General features: G+C 45.1%; 1 protein-coding gene across 11 annotated transcripts in view; it reads right to left on the bottom strand.

The window, feature by feature from the left end:
* Window positions 1–13,754, bottom strand: part of rapgef6 (Rap guanine nucleotide exchange factor (GEF) 6) — an 89,536-nt gene that overhangs the window by 41,497 nt on the left and 34,285 nt on the right. For 10 of the 11 annotated variants that reach the window (XM_053847255.1, XM_053847249.1, XM_053847247.1 and 7 more), the window contains one exon: window positions 11,720–11,863. In XM_053847255.1, the coding sequence (XP_053703230.1) occupies window positions 11,720–11,863 (144 nt within the window). Of the gene's footprint in view, window positions 1–1,134; window positions 1,674–11,719; window positions 11,864–13,754 lie in introns of those variants that run through there. The other variant, XM_053847258.1, reaches the window with a different exon arrangement.

Genomic DNA, 13,754 nt, shown 5'->3' with positions numbered 1-13,754 from the left:
CAGACAGAGCATGTCGCCTAATGGGAGGAAACTTAATTAACCTTTTCCAAAAGGTGGGTGCATCACAGACACCGACCAATTAACTGTGGACTTCAAACGGGGCCAGGCTGGAATGAAGCTTAATAGATGCAGACGGTGGATAAACTAGTGCGGCTAACTGGTGCGGCGACCATGCTCATGAATAAGAGGTCGGTTTCCATTTCAGTACCGTCAATTACATGTATGGGACATGTAAAAGACAAACAGTCACACATTTAAATGGTGAGGAACTCCATTAGTGAGAGGTGATTGGAAATGAAACATCCTGCGATGAAAACAAAACCTGGCAATTGCACAAGTGAACTTCTGTATGTGAATATTGTGTCAAATAATCAGTTGCGACATGATATATTTTTTCGGTAAAGACGCAGAAGAAACTGCAAGTATGAACTCAACATCATGAAGAATAACTTTGAGAATCTGCATGTCAAAAATTAATAAATAAATAAATAAATAAAATAATCATGTTCAGTATAAAATGCCTGACTGTAATGCAACACCAAACCAAAGCTACACATTTTGCACCACATGGTATCAAAGCATATACCTCAGTAGATAAGATGTAATGTCTTAAATAGACTCCAATATATGTTGTCAAATGCATAGTATGATCATCAATTTCTGCTGGTAGATGAATACATCAGCAACATAAGTCCCTTAAATCACAAGCGTTCTCTCAAAAGACTTCATGATCAGTATGTTTCAACGTCATATCAAGGATTTATCACTGCCGGAGTTAACTCCACAGAAGATAGACGCACTCAACCCCGAGGAACATGCATGTTTGAACCTTTCAGCAGCCAGACAGACACTCCCCAAGAGACACACGACAGAACACAGGCAGCCAAACACTTCCAGCCAAACAGCGAACACAACAGGAATCTAGATTTTTTTAATATCACGAGTCTTAGTTTGCTGCAAAAAAAAGGCTCCAGGAAGTTGCCAAAACTAAGCCAGCCAAAAAACACAACTGCCGTGACACACTGCTCTGAATTCATATATATTTAAATCTGCTCGGTATCTGTAACACGCACACATGCAGGCGCTCTTTTGCCAGCGGCGCGGGCCAGAGAAAAGGATTACGACATCGCTTACTTTGGAGGACCACGGCTGCAGGCAGTTGGCATAGCAACGGACTAGGAAAGCCATTTCCACAGAAGGGAGGGTGCCAGTAAAGGGAAGTTCCCCTCACTCCCCAAAAAAAAAAATAAATAAATAAATTTAAAAAATCCAAAAAGGGGTAGTCGATCACGAAGACTTGCGTGATTAATCGACAGGCTTCATAATTCGATGACAGACCCTGACTTTGAGAGTAAGCGAATCCATGTACTTTCTTTCATATCCAAAATTAAAGAGAACGAAAAGGAAGTCCGTGAGCCGGTTTAGATCCACTTCAGGTTTCTTTTGGGTCCTTGTAACTGCTGCGCAGAAGCCTTGCATGCAGTCATTCAAACTGTCCGCTCCACTTCTTGAATGGCCACCATGTGTTTGCAGCGCTCAATCACTGTCGCCGTCTGCAGAACTCCGTCTTTGCAAGACTTTTCCGGCGGTGCACGTCCAGCAGCTCCATAGAAGTAGCCGGCGGTGCTGCTCCTGTAATGCCGGCTCTCATCCCGGTATTCCGCTTCTCCCCCTCCCACCTTCAGAGAGAAGCCTCGGTGCAGAGGATGCTGCGCTTAGGAGAAGCATCCGCTAATGAGAAATGGAGGAGAGCGCGAGAGGAGGGAGGAGGGAATGGGGAGGAGAATCCAGCTGAAGAATGACATCACCTGTGCAGCGAGTGAGCGAGAGAGAAAGGATGGGAGGTGGTGTGGACGAAACAAGTGATGGAAAGCCAGCTGCGTTGGAGGAAACCAGAGGTGGAGAGGAAAATCGGAGCATTTTTATTGATCAGAATGTAACATAAAGCAGAGGGTCTAGAGAGACGCCCCCGCCCCTTTTTTTTTTAAGCACAGGATGCGGCATAAATTACTCGAAAAAGAGAAGGGGGTGGGGTATAAATGAGGGACCCTCCATCAGATACAAGAACAAGAGCTTTAGAAACGGGGACAAGCAGGCATAAAATGGGATTCCCCTTCTGAAAAGCGTCTGTAGTGAGGATTCGCCAAGTAAAAATGTGTCGATAAGAGGCCCTTCGAGTTGCCAGACAAGAAAATGACAAAAGACGTACACAAACCAAAGTGATTTCAGGTAAACTCAAAATCTAAAACTTAAGTTTTACAGCCTTTCTGTTGACTCAAAGATAAACAGTATCCATACACAAGCAGACGCCCATTTATCACGCTCTCCTCGGGGGAACTCCGAGCTTACTTCATAAAGAACGCTGCATGACTTCAACTCGTCTGAGCTCTATAAATCACACAGCAAAATCCAATTAAATCACACTTTTATGGTTCTGTAAACTCGATTAAGCAAAGGACGACTGCATTTTCCTTTCTTTTTTTCTGGTTCAGTGTGTGCTGGCCGCATCCAGGCTGTTTTCTGGGACGTTTTGATGAAAAAAAGCAGTGGCGAGAGGAGGGTGAGCAGCGGGCACAGACGACCAGGGATGTCTGAACAGCTGATTCTTCCCTCAGCACCGGAGAGATTCAGCCACAGCATTTACAGAAATGACTTTTTCTTAGGGTCAATTCAATTCCCCCCTTCTTCCTTCAGTCTTCGAGCTCCACTTTTTCCTAGTGTGGATTACTCTGTTCTTTTCAGACCGAGTTCTTTCACCAGATTCCCCCTTTCTCGTTCATCACATTATCCGCAGCCCATCTCCACATCTCCCACTCTGTGTGATCCCATTTATACTCCTCGCCTTGCCAGCAGCCTCGATTCTTCGTGTGCATCTGAAACCACCTCCCGACTGGGAATGACATCATCGCTTCACTCTCCGGCCAATCAGAGGCGAGCACATGGAGCCCTGCCTTCGGAGGAGCGAATGTACACAAGAGAGAAGTCTGCGAGATAGAAAATAGATATGGAGGCAGAACAGAGAAGCGAAAAGGGGGTGATTGGCGATACGGTTGGCGGCTGACTGGGCCGAGGGTGTGGTGGGGGTTGTGTTTTTTTCAAAACGCAGGGCAGGAACATACAAACACTTGACCTCAGACATACACATGAATTCAATTACCAAACACTGAATGGATTTAAGCCGGCGGTCTAATGGAGGAGTGTGCGAGTCTGTGTGCGAGTCTTCGTGTGTCTTGGCGAGCTGCAGCATTTTCCCTTTCAAAACGCTCCCAAGCACTATATCATGCCCATTGCCTGCTGTCAAACACCTCGCACGCAGCACGCAGAACACAAAACATGCCACGGCTCAGGTCGCACTCTTGAAAGAACCTTTTAAAATCAGACTTTTGAGGTACGTTCCTGCTGCAGTGATGGAGACCTGTGTATAGACTTGTTAACTAAAATCTGACTGCTTACAAATCACACATTGTTTTGGCTTCCAGCAGAGGGCACCATGGAAAGGTCCATTTGTCAAATACTGGATGACAAGGGAAGACAGAATCCCACATATCTGAATGAGTCCCAGCGACGTATAGCTGGGCAAGACAGTGGATACGAGTCAGGCTATCCCAGCTAGAGAGGGTGCGCGGGTCCATTACAGGACACATACAGACAGACAGCCACACACAATCACAGCTAACTTCTGCATGTTTTTGGACATTGGGAGGAAACCAGAGTGGCCACAGGAAACACAGGGAACAACTTCCCACAGAGGCGACAAACAGGACTCAATCCCAACACTTTGCAACTGCACCACCGTCCTGCCCTTAATAGAAACATCCACTTTTCAGACGCACAATCACCAGTTTAGGCATCTAAAGACCAAATGACAAACAAAAATGAAACCTGGGAACAAGCCAAAAATACATAAAGGTCAAGAATCAATCATTCACAAAGGCTCAGGGCTATTATTCTAATAAAAGGCTGAGTGTTTGAGTTCAGTATTGATGAACGGATCAATGAAGACGGTCTACACAAATCAATCCAAGTCTCAGAGAAAGTTTTCGCCGTCACACGGATGAATGTCACACACTTCCTGGAGAGCCTTTTATTATGACGTGAAGCAAAACCCCACATAACAGACACACACACAGGACTTGCGTACGACATCCTGTCTGTGTTTAAAGCCTGTGTGCGGCACTCAATGAGGCATGGCTCGCACGTTTCTCCACGGCTCCTCTCCTCTATTGTGATCCGTTCTGCTGCCACTGTTCCCCCAGGGGACGCCACGCAGGCCAATCTTCGCAACCACGCATGTTTGAGCAAAGTGGGCATGCTGTGTGTGTGTGTGTGTGTGTGTGTGTGTGTGTGTGTGTGTGTGTGTGTGTGTGTGTGTGTGTGCTAATCAGCTGACTAAACCACCCCTCGTGCTTTATTACAGCACAGTGTGAACCCCAAAACCACACAGACAAGTGTTGAGTTGTTGAACCTGAACATCAAACAGGCGATACTGGAGCAGCAGTGAAAGTAATCTTCACTGTATGAAGTATACAATGGAATATAAATGGAATTCCCCACAAGCCTCATTCATGCTCAAATGAAGTCAGTATAGACAACTCCGAAATAACCAGGAGTATAAAATGAAGCACCGATTTGGGACACGTAGATCATGAGTGAAAATGAGGACGGTACAAGAGGAGTGAAGGAAGGTTCCATCTCTGATTCCACGTTACGGTCACTAAGCCAATGGAGCAAGCTTCTCCAAATGTACAAATCTAGGAACACAATGATCACTTTAACCACTTCCATCAAGTCAAGGAGGCAACATGCAAGGTCGAGAGGCCTAACCTCCCTCCTGCAGCTCTTCCGGCAAAGGTGTTTCCAGGGGGGGACAAGATTCCTGAACCAACTCAGCTGAATTTTGTCGGAGGAGTAGTGCCCCTACTTTGAGTCTTCCCCTATCTCATTCTTTCTATCCCCACCCAAAGCTCATGACCACCTGTGAGAGTAGGGACTATGGAGTCCTCATGACTTGCTCCTCCACCTGAGGAAAAATCTCATCTCCAACCCAGACAGTCTAAGAACCAATACTCTAGGACAATCTTCTATGATCTTAAATATTAAAAAGCAGATGGAAACATGCTTCGGCGGCGCATTCCCCACAGGCTGACTCGATCACCGATATAGATCTTTTGAACATCGGCGTCTAACGGGCTCCAGTATTCACATTCTGGAGGAATTTCAAAAATCCCACAGCGCTCATGAGTGAAGAGAAAAGCCGTAAACAAAACCTAATGTCAATGTTACCCCCGGTTGTTCTCCAATCACATGTGTTTGCGCATGTGTGTGTGAGCTTGTGTGCATCTGAATGACAGGAATTCCTGCCATTTAAACAGGCCCTTCCCTTTCTGGTCCCTGTTGACTCATGGAGAGGAAACAAATAAGCCCACCACACGCAAAAAATATAATAAAGTAAAATAAAACTGTGATGCAATGACAAAATATTTCAGATTTAAGGTTCTAAATTTGTTTTAGCTGTGTCTACAATACGTCTGTTTTTTTTTCGCAAACCAAAAAAAACAGGAAGAGACAGCGAGTTCAGAGACAGAAATTAAAGCAAGATGAGCAGTCGGGGATGAAAAATTTAGAAAACCAGCAGGACTGAGGGAGGAGGGAGCAAGGGAGAGAGAAAGGCTGCCAGCAGGATTTCAGAGGGTGAAGGAGAGTTAAGGGAGAAATGAGCAATGATTTGTTGTTGCGGGGAAAAGATTTTCTTCTGCAGCATCTTCATAAACAGCGTGGAGAAATGGTGGTTAAGTGATGCTCCTTCTGCCGTGTATATATGTATATTTTAAAGCAATTTACCAGGGAGGATGATGGGACAACCTGATGGGACGTGAAGAGAAGGGGAGGGAGCAGGAGGCATGCAGAAGGAACAGTGAGTTCATCAGGGCTGTCATCTAAGTGCTGCTGATGTAATCCCTAAAATTAGACGCTACACGAACCACAGATTGTGCATCACCAGAGTAGTGGCATCACTCACACACCAGCAGATGAGAGGCTAAACTCACTTTAACCGCCACTATCCTCATCATACATCTAAAATATTTGCAGAGTTATAGCCTTCACGTGGAGGACGATGGCACAGGGCCTTGGACGTGAATGAAGCGCCAGTGCAGCAGCAGAACGGCAGCGATACGCTCTCATTTAAAAGGCACCAATCCAAAATGAAGAGCTTCAGGCAGGATTCACATTTTGACCAGCCAAAATATCTAGTTTAAGAGGTACCCTGTATAACACACACACACACACGCACGCACGCACGCACGCACGCACGCACGCACGCACGCACGCACGCACGCACGCACGCACGCACGCACGCACGCACGCACGCAAGAGACAATTCAGAAGATGTTAAAACTCAGGGTTGGGGGCCAAATCACCAAGTGGTTCCACGTGGCCTACAAGAGTCACGGCACAACAACAGCAACAGATGTTGATGTTCTTGTAAATATCAACACATTTGGGCAACTCTTTCTCCAGCAGAAGTGGAACGACAAACATTATGGGCCAATCTCAGTCTGATTGAACCACAATTTAACCCCAAAATAAAACCTACCCCCTAAACCTTTTGGCTGCTGATGATTGAATTTCCCAACCGTGATTTAGAAGGAGGAGGAGGACACCTACATAAGCATATGGGGACCAACTCGATCTCAGAGTTGTCTCAGCCAGGACTTGAACCGGTGGCCCTCGGTGAATTTTTAAAAATGCACATTAACCTTCCCCATTGCTCCCCAAATGTCCACGATCAGCAGATGCTCGCTCGGCAGTGACTGAGCCATACTGACCTCTCAGAGCAGGTTCAAACAGCAGCCCACGTTACCTGGTCGGAGCATCAACCTCGGCTAGATCGATGGCTCCTCTACCTCTTGGCTCACCTTCGTCTCATCTTGAACTCTCTCAACCCTGCTCCTCATTGACACTTCCGTCACCTCCACGCATTAATTCCACATTTGACCTTCCCGGAACCTTCAACTTTGCGTCCCTTCAATAACGGACCCCTCCTCCAGCCTAACAGCCGCACTATAATTTCAGCTCGGTGTCGCTGCTGCCATCTGCCAGTCCTCATTTCACCCTCTTTCTTGCTGACGCTCTTTAAACTGGTAAAGTTCTCTCTCTTTTTATAATGAAACTTGCAGGCCTTGAACTAAAATTGCATCGTAATAAGTGAAACGACATAGAAAGTGTCTTTTCTTCGTGCTTTCTCAGCTTTACCTTACACACCTTCCTCTATCCATGTTTTTCTCACATTACCTTCCCTTCTGCCCTTTCTCAATGTCCTCCTCCTTTCTCATATAGCTGATTTTTAAAAGGTCACTCTTGCGCCACCCCAGTCGCAGAGACGGAGTGAAAGGCAAAGCGATAAAGGTGGAAGGTGCAACAAAAGGTCAGGACAGAGATACAAATAAAACCGTGGGATTTCAACTTCAAAGCTTGTGTCTGGTAGAAGGTTTGAACGTCTGGCATGTTGACGTCAGAGAGAAGGAAAAGATGCGTACCAGTGGTGTTGGCTGAATAAAGAATGGAAAACTGTATCCTAATAGAGAAGATACAGTTGACTGAAATGAAGATCGACTATTCCGCAACCTGGCTCTCCGTCTTCCCCTGCGGCCCTTTGTTGGTCTATCAGTGTCGAGCGGCTCCACCTGCTTTCTGATAGAATGAGACCAGATGAGCTCAGGAATGAGCTGGGTGTGTTAAAGCAGCATGGAACTTTGGGTTTTACACTGGCATTAAAAAAAACTGAGGAGGTTCATCTGGCCCAACTGAAGCTGGACCATAACTCTGAGCTCATTGTGAATCACTGGATCAAAACTACTTTTTGTATCATGATTTAACAGGATCTTTTCTCATTAACCTTTACACTCGCCTGTGTGCGTTGCCAGCACCAGGGAAAGAGCAGCAGGAGAGAGATGAATACATTGTCACTGTTAGCATCAGAAAATGACAACCGTCCAGTGGCCTCCCACGTTGCCGCAGAAGCCTTGTTGGCAGCACCAGACCGTCCAAAAAACAAAAGGTTGCGGTGAGTTCCAGTTATGGGATATGGTCATGTCACTGCCCACCGTTCAGAAAGGTTGTTTTCTGCATCACTGACACATCAAAAGCTCAGCTGACGCTGTCAATACGGTGCCTTAGGAGTGAGAACCTGGGTGGCTCATGGTATAACCATGGAAAAAAAAGCATCAAGAGATTCAACACTCCAATGTAAAACTACAACCATTTGCACGTAAACATTTAATTGGATCCACCTCAAACAAGGATTGTAACCCTCACAACCAGGAAGACTCACCACATTATTTTTATTATTTTTCCATGAAAAAAATGTTCCCCTGCACTCACTCAAATCACTCATGAATGACGAGTCATGGCAGTTTTATTAACTTAATGTGCATGCTGTTCATGCAGACACAAAAAAAAACTTTCCTCCTAGCAACAATCAATGTAGACAACACAACACAGACAAGACACGTTTTGCTTTCTGGCACAGGAAGTCGGCCAACCACAGACATTTCGAGAGACGTTCTATTTCCGTTTCTGTGCTGATGCTTGGTTGCTCCAAAAAGAATGCCACTTCATGCAGACGAACATTTAAACAAACCTGACAACGATATTGACTCCTGCATTAGAAAAGTCAACGATAAACAACCTTTGAAGTTGCAGTTAGATTACTCAGCCTGCGGTGGAACAGTGCAGATGAGAAAACCTCACGTCTTGTTTCCTCCGGCTCGGTGGTGGAGGTGATGGCTTCATCTACATTACCGTGTCGAGTGGAAAACAGTAACCCAGGGAGGCACCTGATATCTTAATAAAGTGACTGCACGCGGCACGCCGTTTGTGTGTCTGGCTTGCTCTGCCGTCTTTGCAAGGACAGGATGAGGTTTTGCAACTGGCTTGACTTTGACTCTGAAGTTGAAATCTACAGTGATCAGAGTGCAGGTTTCAAGCCGTTTTAGGTGTGCACAGCATGTGAGCGTGCGTCTTCATAGCGACACATCAGTGAGTCCAAGTGGGTGCTGACAAGAAAAGCTTCTTTGGCTTGTCTCTCCCCCGACAGGGAAATGGATCAGGTTTCCGGATCAATTGCCATCAATCAATTCAGACGAACCACATAACAAAGAAAATGTATTTGTCTTTGTGAGCGACAGATCCTCCATCATCCCATCCGATTACTGGTTTTTGGATCTCAAAGTATAGATTTGGGATGTTCATTCACTGAGTCATTAACAGACAGGGAGGGACACCAGAGACCAGCAATAATGGATTACTGATGTTATTACAGTTCAATAAGGTCCCTGAACATCAGCGTCTGACTTGCTGCCAGAAACACAATTCGCTGTACTAGTAAAATACACTTTTACAGTGGATGTGTTAGCTTAAAGAGAAGTGCAAAAAGAAGAGTGTTGCCGCTGGGAACACCCACACACATTTATTATTTAGAGTCCTGTACATGTAGGAATCAATCAGACGACCACAAGTGTCGAGCTACGACTTCAAATCCAGTGACTGATCTTTGGGACGAGCTTCACATGGATCCGGGTGGTCACATCATTTCCTGGAGAAGCACGGAAAAGGTTTAGCTTTCGGCAGCTGGTGATGTTCCATTAGCTCAGGTAGAGGCCCCAAATTCTCCTTAGGACTCACGATGAAGAAACAGCTGAACCAACAGGCAAAGCTTTCAGTAATCTGGGTGTCTACTTTCAACAATGATCTGTGGCTTTAGGCTTTAGGTGGAAGCCCCAGGGCAGACCTAGGGAATCCAAAAGGACCTATTATGCTCCCAGGAAGGGGTGGGGGGGAGTCTGGTTTTATGTACCTTGACAACTGCCCCAGCGACTCAGCCTTGTTGAGTTATGAAACGAATGGACGGGGAACTAGATCACAAAAAGGGAAACTTGAATGTAACGCAATGAGAAGAGCCTGAAAATGTGACAAAAAAAAAAGGGGTCGCCAACTGAGATGTAAAAAATAGTGCAGCGATAAAGCATTAGAATAAACGTCCGCCTCTGCCTCCCCTCCTTCTGGTTAAATTGCACAATAAAACCAGGTATATTTGTAACTTTAACTGCTCTTCTATCCTTAGAACACCACCAACTGTGTGGAAACCGGTCGGCGCTGGTTTGCATGTCAACCAAAAATCTGAGCCCAGCATTTGTTAATCAGTCATCAGCCATTCCCAGCATGCATCAGCTGACCCGAGCAGCAGTTTCCTAAATGCCACCCACCCGGCAGTTTGTTCATGTGTGTCGCAGACTCGAAAAAACAACACTCCCCAAAGCTGTCTGACTCTAAACAGCAGGTGCTTCCATCGTGACTGACACATAAACACACGCTGCGGTGGTAAACAAAGCGGTAAACTGTCCAGCACCAGCTCGATCAGAGTGTTGACATGATCAAGGGGAAATGAGACACCAGCAGAAACAAGAATTAACAAGAATTAAAAATGAAAAAAGCCACAGAAAAATTCCGGGCCACAAGTCCTATGAAGATGGTCAATAGTTCCAGTAACAGAAGATAATTGGTGTCAATGATGCCATTCGTAGGAGTCTCACAGTGACTAGTTTAAAGGACCGCTACCATATTTTTTTTTCTCAAGTAATCCAACCTCGCATGCTGATAGAGTTAACAACAAAGGGGCAACATGACAGTACTTTTAGCCTGGTCACTGCCAGTGAGCAACATCACTTTGCTGCCACATACTTGACATAAAACTACAGTGAAAAAGGTGTCAAAGTGAGTGTGTTTGCCAGATTGCATCACAGGTATTGGAGCGATGATAATAAAGGTAAAGTGATGTGCGTGTCTGAGTATTTTAACAAGACACGCAAAGCTGATAAACTCTCAAGCTGGCGAGCGGGTCAAGAGAGGACAATTTTAGTCGGCCATCAATCTTTGTTGTGATGCTCTGGGGAGTGTGAGTGTAGTGGGTGTGTGGAAGCAGAGAGGGGAGGTGTGAGACAAAGTGTGGCAACTGGTGATTAGTAAAAACTAACCGACACTCTGCTGACCGCGCTGATGCTATCAGGAGAGCGCGAGGGTAAATAATGTCCGACTGCTGCTCTCCAGCAACTCCGCCTCTCACAAGACCATTTCTGCAGATTGATTTTCAAGAAGTTTTACACTTCACGAGGTTAACTTCAAACAAACTGAGAAAGAAGGGTGATAAGATCTAAAAATTATACTGATGAAAAACAAAAATGCTGGATGGGAAAACAAATACTGACAAACACAAGCTACTAGTGTTCCATGAGCAAATGGAATCCAGAAAGAATTGATCATTTAGACAGAGCAGGAAGACACATGAGACACCAGTCAGAGCTTCAGGCTAAACTGAGGGCCACAGAAGGCTCATTATGACGCACTCATGTGCATGTATGACCATAAACTGGTGTGTTCACACGTGTAAACTTGCATTCTTCAGACCTACCACGCCAAAGTGACACAGTCACCTCATTGGCCATCGTACGTCAGTCCATATGACAGCAACAACAGCCATGAGAATTGACATCATTCTTACCATCAAGAATGAGTCACACAGAGATCTCAACGGTATCAAGGGGACCTCAATAGGCACATTACTCACAAATACCAGGAAGGTATTTCTCGCCAATAGGTCAGGAATATGGCCCCAAAAGCTCACTGCTAAATCAGGGCTTTAATGCATCATCGTTGTTCTTACTGTGTTGTAGCCTGCCGGTTCCTGGCCATCTGTGATAAGTTCCCGCTCTCCCTTGGGGTTGATCCTCCTGAATCGCCTCCTGGACCTCCGTTGAGACCCTTCTCTTTGCAGAAAACTGTCGTCCCCCTCGCTGCTGTTATCCACCTGCAAAGCACAGTCAGCACCTTCGTCAGAATAGAAGCTTCTACGGGAACAGCTATCCCCAACTCCTCGAGAGCAGGGTTCCGAGCAGCTCCTCTGAAGCAGTCCATAATGAGACCTTTCCCCCTTTTCCACCAAGTTCGAGCTGTCCAAAGAATCATCCTCATTCTCTTCTATAGGACATTTTGACAACTCTGAGTTCTGGTCTTCTGTTGACTGCTGGTTGAACATCCAGTTCTTCCAGAGGACAGAGAAACGGTGCCATCGGAGTCCACTCATCCGGACTGCAAGGTTGCAAAGTAAAGCAGGAAATACCAATGGAACGCAGCAAAAAGACTTCTTGACAAACAAGTTCAGGAGTTCGTTCCACACTGTGAGCGGGAAGTTTTTAAAAATCTACATCCTCCAGCGTAAAGATCCAGAATCAGACAGAAAAACAAAAAAGTTAAGTAGCATCCGAGTTGAGTAGAGATGTCCACAGCTGCTCACCACGTTGCAGACTCACTCACATGCTCGACTGACACGAGCTCAACGGAGCACACTGAGGCCACAGTTTCAGGAAACCGTAATTGCACAAATATCCTCGCAAAGAAAAAGGAAGGAGAGCACAGAAGAAGAGCCCCAGCAGCACAACAAATCCTCCCAGCCTCTTTCTTTGAAGCAAACCTGAAGTGTTGCACAACTTTGGTCAGTTACTGTTGCATAATTTGAGTAACGATGATAATGATGTTTGAAGAAAACAAATCAAGTGAGACTTAATTCAACATTTTTTTTTGTATTATCACTCAGTAAAACGTCTCATGTATGCTTTTATTTTTTATGAACAAAAGGGATAAGAAAAATATCTACCACTAGAATTTCCTCCATATCCAAAAACCCAATATCTTTTAAAATACATAAATTCAAGAGTGAATTATGACAATTATTATCTCTTCATTTTCATAGAAGAAAATGAAGGATTATTTATTGATTTTCAAATCACCACATGACGACAGATTATGCCTCTCTCTATGTCATAAAACTGTTATGTCGCAGGAGCAGGTACTTCTTTTTAAGAGCTAATCGCTGACATCTTTTAATGAGAAATTATTAAACTAAAGAATGAAGAAACAACAGAGCTCTCACTAAACAGAGTCCTACAATTTTAGTTTATATTACATTTTATAATTACTGAAAGCACTCTCATTTTGGAAAAAAAAGGTCAGAACACCAGAGTCGTTCTGCATTGACATGATCAATAACAGAAAATGTGAGGGAACAAAAATGAGTTGTCATGTCATGTCACCTTCTTATCGCTAGAATCGACAATGCTAGATGGCGCCTTCCTCATTTCACGCAACCATGCCAGTTGTTGGGGCGGATCATGTGCAACATGATAAAAATCTCCCCAAAATCTACTATTTTTTTTTATCCTCATAATTACGCCAACAGTGTGCTTCTGCTCCAGCACTGCTGATGATTTATGAACACAAAACATTTTTACATTTGTCACACATTAGTTGAAACTCAAGCCATGCATTGTTTTTGCGAGAACATCGCCACCTAACGCTGCATGCGATCAGCGCATCCATCCCGCTCGTCTTGGCCTCTGCTTCTTTTGTGTCCCACTCTTTGGTCCTCAGGATGGAAAAATACATGTATTCTGGCAGCGAGCTCAACATTTCAAAGTGTGTTTCTATTTGATCTCTTCTCCATCTGCCTTTGTGGTTGACGCTATTGATTGCCAGAGAAACTGTCGCCTCTGGTTCTCCTAATGAGCCTCATGAGACCAGCAGCCAGAAGGAAAGACAGAATCATTTCAATTGTAGTGGTGAAACTCGACTTGAACGTCTTTCCTGTGACAGTTGAAAAACCTCGTGTGTCCCTGAACGCCACAGGCTCACGGCTGAATCAT

Source organism: Synchiropus splendidus, chromosome 17, assembly GCF_027744825.2.
Source record: "Synchiropus splendidus isolate RoL2022-P1 chromosome 17, RoL_Sspl_1.0, whole genome shotgun sequence".
Classification (NCBI taxonomy): Eukaryota; Metazoa; Chordata; class Actinopteri; order Syngnathiformes; family Callionymidae; genus Synchiropus; species Synchiropus splendidus.
This window is presented reverse-complemented; position numbering and strand designations above follow the sequence as displayed.